The 7,549-nt window shown below is 54.5% G+C and overlaps 1 protein-coding gene across 1 annotated transcript in view; it reads left to right on the forward strand.

Moving 5' to 3' along the window:
- Position 1: 1 nt before the first annotated feature.
- TMEM189 (transmembrane protein 189) overlaps positions 2–7,549 on the forward strand; it is a gene marked incomplete at its 5' end in the record, with an annotated part of 29,916 nt that continues 22,368 nt past the window's right edge. The window contains one exon of the mRNA XM_011929183.1: positions 2–80. Coding sequence (XP_011784573.1) covers positions 2–80 — 79 coding nt within the window. The remainder of the gene's footprint in view (positions 81–7,549) is intronic.

Raw genomic sequence — 7,549 nt, forward strand, 5'->3', positions numbered from 1 at the left:
GGACGAGGACGAGGCGTCCTGTTGCCGCTGGGGCGCACAGCACGCTGGGGCCCGCGAGCTGGCTGCGCTCTACTCCCCAGGTAAGACCTCCGGGCCCCCCTCCAGGCCTGCGGTCACCAGCTCCCGCTGTGGACAGCGACCCTAGATTGGAGCCCCAACCTCGGGCCCAGATGCGGAACTCCAGCCTGGGTGTCTAACTTGCAAATAGCGCCCCTAAGTTCGGGGACCCCACCCCAGCGTCCATTCCAAACCCAAGCCAGAACCTTGGCCCCGGGGTTTCCTGGCTGCAAAGACACTCCCCAGTTCAAGAAACTACCATGACCTTCCTGGGCGACAAATGGAGCTCCCATCGGACCCGCAGATACGGAATCCTAGCCCCGGGGCATTCTTGGTTGCTAAGAGTGCTCCTAGACTTAGAACCCCACCCCCTCATCCCTGCAGCACCCAGTCCAAGCCCAAAGCTGCCCTTCAGCTATAGGCACTGCCTTCAGGCCCCTAAAAGTCACACCTCATCCCAGGTTCCCCAGATCTGGAATCTACACCCTAGTGCCTCCTCTGTGCCCTAGCCCAGGCCCTGGGCTGCAGACAATGACCTCACTTCCCTAACCTGGGAATGTCAGCCCTTCTGCCCAGGGAACCCTAACTCAGGGGCTTCCACGGTACCCCCCACACCCTTCCCCCAAAACCCCATCCTAGTGATAGCTTCAGTGGTTACAGACCGATATCCTCTCCTCAACCCTCCAGTGGGGAGCATCAGTCCTTAACCCATATTCCTGGATCCCAGGCAGTGAAGGGACTGAACGGACTCCAGTGTAAGCTCCCCTGTACATAGGCCCCAACTCCAGCTCTTGCCCTTTCCTCACGTCCTTGTATTAGCCCCTTCCTTAGGACTTGGGACTGGAACCCCCATATTCCCCAGACCAGATCACAAGTTGGAGTTCACCTCTCCCTCTGCCCCTTTCCCTCGGGCCACTGTTTCTCCCTAGCTTCTTCCTGCTTTGCTCACTGTATATGCTCTAGCAAGCACGCTGGGGCACCCCCACCTTCTCTGACTCCTTTGTGGAGCCTTAGGAGTTTTGTTTGGCTTCAGAAGGGCCCTGTGTCCCCAGGGGTTAAGGAAGCGCCTTTGAGAACTCCAGATTCAGGTTACTGGGAGGCACCTCTGCCTAGGTGTCACCATCGCATCGAGCTTTGTTTGTCAAACATTCTTCCTTTTGCTGTGGGGCAGCCACCAAGCACCACACGCAGCCCTTGCCTGGAGTGGGCCTGGGTCACTAGCACCTTAGCTTTCCACCCTCACTGGCCTGGGTTCCATGCTGTCTCTTCCTTAAAAGGCGGCATGGCCATGGGCCATTTGCGATTCCTCATTGGGTCCTAGAGCACTCCATTCTCTGTATGTGATTTTTTTAACTCCTGACTTGGGCACCTGGTCCATGCCACTATAGTTTCTTCAGGCCTGTACCCAAGGCACCCAGCCTATGGACTTACAGCCTCCTGCTCTTCTGGAGGTAGGCCAGGGTTAACATCCTGACTCTGTTCCTCAGCTGTATGACCTGGTCCAAGCCACTTTCCGTCTCTGTTTCCCCTTGGTTTCCTTGCAAGTTAAAGTTTATCTGCCCCTTTGTGTTAGGAAGTGGAAATGAGATCGTCCACTGTGGGGCAGCACCTGACATTCAGTAGGCACTCCCTGTTGTTAACAGTAGTCTGACCTTTGCTGTGGGGGATCCACCTCACCTCTCTGGTCCTCAAACTCCCCACCTGGGAATTGGGGATAAGGATTCAAGGGCCTCCCTCTTTAGTGTCCAGCTCTGCCTGCTCCTGTGAACCCTACCTACTTTCAGACAGCCCAAATCATTCCCAGGCATTCTGAGCCTCCCCAGGGATTGCTGTCTCCCCATCCCACCGCGATCAATTGCGTATTTGTCCATTTCTGGTTTCCCCAAGTGTGCTTCACTATCTGAAGAACAGCCATGCCTGAATCACAGTCTGCAGACAGCCTGGTGCCCCAAATCTGCAGTCAAGGCCTCTTATCTCCTCCAGACCTGGAGGTAGGGGAGGAGACTTGCCAAACTGGTTTCTCCAACTGCCTTTCCACTGGCCTCTCTGCTTCTATCCGCTCACTGTGTGATCTTGGGGAAGTACTTGACCCCCCTGGGCCTGATAAAATGAGAGACCAGGCTCAATGCATATTGAACACCTATCTTCTAGCCCGTGTTCTAGGCTCTAGGGGCAGAGTGGTGAACAAAACAGAAAAAAATGGAGCTGGCCGGGCACGGTGGCTCACACCTCTAATCCTAGCACTTTGGGAGGCCGAGTTGGGTGGATCACTTGAGGTCAGGAGTTCGAGACCAGCCTGGCCAACATGGAGAAACCCCGACTCTACTAAAAATACAGAAATTAGCTGGGCATGGTGGCAGGCCCCTATAATCCCAGCTACTCGGGAGGCTGAAGCAGGATAATCTCTTGAACCCCGGAGGCGGAGGTTGCAGTGAGCCAAGACCGTGCCACTGCATTCCAGCCTGGATGACAGAGCGAGACTCTGTCTCAAAAAAAAGAAAAAGAAAAAAACGGAGCTGGCATTTTAGTAGATAGCCAGGCAATAAACTTGACAAATAACTGTCTCACATGCCCAGTGGTGGCAAGCGCTGTGGAGCAAATATATAGCAGGAGAGGGGGACCTGAAATGTTGGGGATAGGATGACATTTTAGGGAGGGGGCGTGAAGGCCTCCCTGAGCAGGTGACATTCGAAGGGAGGCCTGAAGGGAGGAATGGCCGAGGGAGGGAGCCCTGAGGATATTTGAAGAAAGGTTGGTCCAGACCAGGGAAACAACAAATGCAAAGACCCTGAGGTGGGAGCTTGCCAGTCATATTTAGGGAACATGGAGGACACACGTAGGCTGGAGGGAAGAGTGGGAGAAGTTCCTGGGTTCTAGGAGCGGAATGTTTGAGATTACTGGGGCCGGAGGTGGTTTGGCACTGTGACAGTTGACAGTCATAATCATGGCAATCAACATAGCCGAGTGATTGAGCCCTCACTGTGCTGACATGTTCCTCATCTGCTCTCAGTGCATCCCTACTGCAACTGTGTGAGCTGTACCCTGATATTAACCCCATTCACAGAGGAGGAGGCTGCAACCCCTCCCAACCCCCACCCCATGCACGCTCTTCCTAAAGCTCACCCTGATCGGGGTTAGGCCCACATCTGCCCTCGCCTGATGGGACGGCCAGCAGGACAGGGACTGAACCTATTTGGTTTGCTTGAAGTGCTTGGCCCCTCACGAGCACCCAGTCCACTTTTGTCAGAACGTTTCCTGAGGTTTAGAAAATGGGAGAGACCGCCTGAGGTCATAGGGCGGGGCACCGGGCAGCAGCAGGCCTAGGCCTGGAACCCGGGACTGGGCAGGGAGCGGATGCCCTAGGTCCTATGTTCTTACTCTTCACTATGGAAGTCAGCCAGCCAGGGGTGAGTGTGTGGGAGGCGGGGGCGAGTATTCCAGATCATCAGAACAGCATGTGTGCAGGGCAGGTGGCAGAGAATGGGCCTCTGTGTGTAGGGAACTGTGAGTAGTTGTACCAGAGCAGCATGGGGCTGAGGGAATGGTGACAGGTGCAGCAGGGAGGCAGCCGCAGCCTGATTCTGCAGGCCCCAACTGGCCTAGAGGTTGAGCCCTGGTCCTGCCGGACTTGGGAGCCATGAAGGGTCCTGTTCTAAGCTTGAGTTTCGCAGCAGCAGCCCACCTCATGCCAGATGTCAGGATTTGTGAAGGGCCTGGCCAGCTTGGCAGGCTGGAGGGTAAGGCCGGTGTCCAACTTCCCAAAAGGTCCCAGCTGAAATCTGGCCGTGTGTGTGCTGCTTCTCAGGTGCCCCAGGTTTCAAGGGTGCAGCCTGAAGAGTCCTTGATCCACCTGTCCCCAACCCAGGCTAACTGTTGGTGCCCCCTGCCCTGGGGATTACAGAGGCTCTTGGCACCGGGGGAGGGGAAAGGTGGAGGGTGTCAGGAGTACTGGGTGAGAGTCCTGGCCTGTACTCCCGAAGCTGAGCCCAGGGGTTCACAGTACCCCAGATGAGCCTTCTGTTTTTGGCTCATTTTGTCTGTTTCTCATCTTTGTTTCTTTCACTTTTTTGGTTTGTTTTTGAGACAAGGTTTTGCTCTGTTACCCAGGCTGGAGTGCGGTGGAGCGATTGTAGCTTACTGCAACCCGAAACTTCTGAACTCAAATTATCCTCCCGCTTCGGCCTCCAGAGTGCTGAGATTGCAGGTGTAAGCCACCACGCCCAGCTAATTTTTATTTTTATTTTTGTAGAGACAGGATCTGGTTGTGTTGCCCAGGCTGGTCTCCAACTCCTGGCCTCAAGTGATCCTCCTACCTTGGCCTCCTAAAGCACTGGGATTACAGGCATGAGCCGCGGCACTCAGCCTGTTTCTCATCTTCCCGTGGCTCTGATTCCTTATTTGTCTCTCATCTCATATTTGTCCCTCTGTCCGTCTCTCATCCCCGCCTTCTCTTTACCTCTTGTACCCCATCTCCCTGAGGCTGAGGGTCTGCTGGAGGCCAGGGGCCCTCCGAAGTTCAGCTTATTTGGGGCTTGTCTCTACCTGGAACCAGAAGAGTTGGGCCCGCCCAGCCTTTTACTGCAGCCTGTCACTTGGAAAGCAGGATGACAAAGGCATGATCCCAGCCCTCCCCTGCTCTTCCTAGCCCTCCATACCTACCACACGAGGCCAGCCCTTCCTCTGGCCAACAAGTGGCCACTACTGTTGGCTCAGATCTTCAACCCCTGCCAAGCCAGGGGCTGGCTCTAGAAGCAGGACCTCAGCATTGCAGCCAGAGGACAGCCCAGGCCTCCTGTGTCCTGAGCAGCCACACTCCCCGACCCCGCTTCAGTCTGCCCATCTGTTAAGTGACACAGTTTAGGCCAGTTGACCCCACAGGCCCTACCAGGCTGATGGTCCATGCTGTGACTTTGGTAACCCTCAAGTGACTTTGGACAAGTGCCTTCACCTCTCCAGGCCCAGCTTCTCTCTCTGAAGGATGGGACAGAGGGTCCCTAGCCCCAGGAGGTGATGAGGGGTGCTGAGGTCACCTTAGCCCTGTACCTGGCATGTTCTAGTTCCTCAATGAAAGCAACTTAGGTTGTGTATGTTTTTACCTCCCCTCCCAGAGATGGAATCTCGCTCTGTCACCCAGGCTGGAGTGCAGTGGTGCGATCTTGACTCACTGCAACCTCTGCCTCCGGGGTTCACGCGATTCTCCTGCCTCAGCCTCCAGAGTAGCTAGGATTACAGGTGCACACCACCACACCTGGGTAATTTTTGTATTCTTAGTCAAGACGGGGTTTCACCATGTTCGTGTTAGCCGGGCTGATCTCTAACTCTTGACCTCATGATCTGCCCGCCTCAGCCTCCCAAAGTGCTGGGATTACAGGCATGAGCCACCACACCTGGCCATTGTGTATGCATTTTTTTTGGCTCAGAATTAAGGTATTTGGTCTGCAGAAGGATCCAGCTTCCAGAGGCCAAAGAGAGATGGAGTTTAGATGGAAAAATATTCAGATTTCGAGGACGTTCTCCATGGCCTGGGGAAAGAGCTGGATCATCTTTGGTTTCAGGACAGCCCTTAACATCCAAGCTAACATGTCTCATTGATGAGTCTGGGATCCAAACCCAGCTCTGAACCTCAGTTTCCTTGTCTAGGAAATGAGATCACTCAGTTCCTTCCTTGAGGGGCTGATACTTGAATGAGAGACTGTGCCTCGGGCTCAAAAACTCAGATGACTACAGGGGCCCAGCCAGGGCCACCACCAAATCTGGCCACCCAATGTGAGACCCCAGGGAAGGGAGAGGACCAGGGTGAACCTGGAGCTCATATCCCATCGGATGGGGGCAGCTATTACTGTTCAGGCCTAGGGTGGCCAGAACCCTGTGTTATTGAGGGAAGCAGGAAACTAGGAATTTTACGTGATTTTCAAATTTAGTTCACTTTTTAAAACTGAGGGCAAAATGTCAGAGGGAGCCAGTTTGCAACGTCTCCGATATGGACCACACCCCAGCACATGACAGGCTTCAGTGGGTGTCAGCCATTGTTAGGGTAACTTATTTGATTGTGTTGCAGTTGGCTCTGCCCACTTCCTGTCCCTGTGTGCTGTGGGGCAGGCAGGCAGGTCCATCGGGAGGGTTCACTTGTTCTTTCCTTCTCACCGCCTCTCCATGTCCTCCCACCTCAGCCGCTTGGGGCTTTCTGCTTCTGAGCCCTGGGCCTTGGCTACAAACAAGAACCAGAAAGGGGAAGGCCCTGCTGGGCCTGATCATAGTGATCCCCAGGCTGGGGCAGCTGCCGGGCAGTGGGGGTGCTGCGTGGCTTAAGGGAAACAGCTCTTGCCTGAGAATTGGGAAACCAGGAGATCTAGGCCCCTGTGACCTCTGCTATGTGACCTCTGTTGAGGTCCTTTGCCTTCTTGGGCTTCAGTGTCCTCTTCTGTATAAAAGGGGCCAAAGGGATGTAACCCTGGTATCTCCCCTTCCCCTTCTGAGCCTTGGTCTTTTCATGGGCCAGGGGAGGGCAGCTGTCCTGATTCTGGTTCGGGGTAGGTCAGCAGCAGCTTCCTGTTGTGTGACCTGGATGAGGCCCTCGCCCTCCCTGAGCCTCAGTTTACCTATCATGACAAATGGGGAACCCAGTACTTCCTTCCCAAGGTATGTCGGTGAGTGGCACCCAGACACAAAGCTGTGGAGTTGTTCGTTAGGATTGTGGTTGGGAATTTCATTCCCAAATGCTCATTCTGCAAGCATTTACTGAGTGTCAGGGCCCTCGTGAGTGAGCCAGACGTGGTTCTGGGCCTCCCGACTTCACATTTAGGTAGGGGAAGACAAACGTAGACAAGGCCACAGGCATGAGCGATGGGCCTCGTGTTGGGGGAGTGTGGGGTCAGAGGACGCATCACGGATGGCTTCCTGGAGATGGAGGTTTCCAGGGTGAGATCGGCAGGAGCAGTGTCAGGTGCACAGGGAGTGAAGGGAACAGCATGCACAGAGCCCTAAAAAGAAGAGAGGATGGACGTGGGAGGAGCCCTTCTCACCTGCTCTGGCCCTGACCCCTTCACAGGGACCTGCCTGGCCTCGCTGCTTAAGGGAGCCTGGACTCCTGACCCAGAATGTCATCAAGGTGATAGGGTGATGGGGAATAGAGGGAGGGACCAGGGGCAGCAGGAACAGGATGGAGCGGGACGAGAGCAGGATCTTAGGAGCCAGACCTCTGGCCATGGAATTCTGGTCTCTGCTGACTAGTTGGGTGGCTTTGGGCTACTTCCTTGACCACTCTAGTGGTCAGTTTTCTCATCTGCAAAAGGACATCACTTCAGCAGGCGCCTGACATGTGGTAACATCTCAGTATATTTTAAACACCCATGATCAAATTATTGTCATTAAAGGTCTTCTCTGCCTTATGGAGCAGCTGCCTGCCTGGGGTATACCCTAGTCACATGTTCTGTGTCACCCACATGGTGTTTTTATTTCCTTTAATTTTTTTTTTTTTTTTTTTTTTTAAGAT

This window comes from Colobus angolensis, unplaced genomic scaffold (assembly GCF_000951035.1).
Source record: "Colobus angolensis palliatus isolate OR3802 unplaced genomic scaffold, Cang.pa_1.0 Scaffold8, whole genome shotgun sequence".
Lineage (NCBI taxonomy): Eukaryota > Metazoa > Chordata > Mammalia > Primates > Cercopithecidae > Colobus > Colobus angolensis.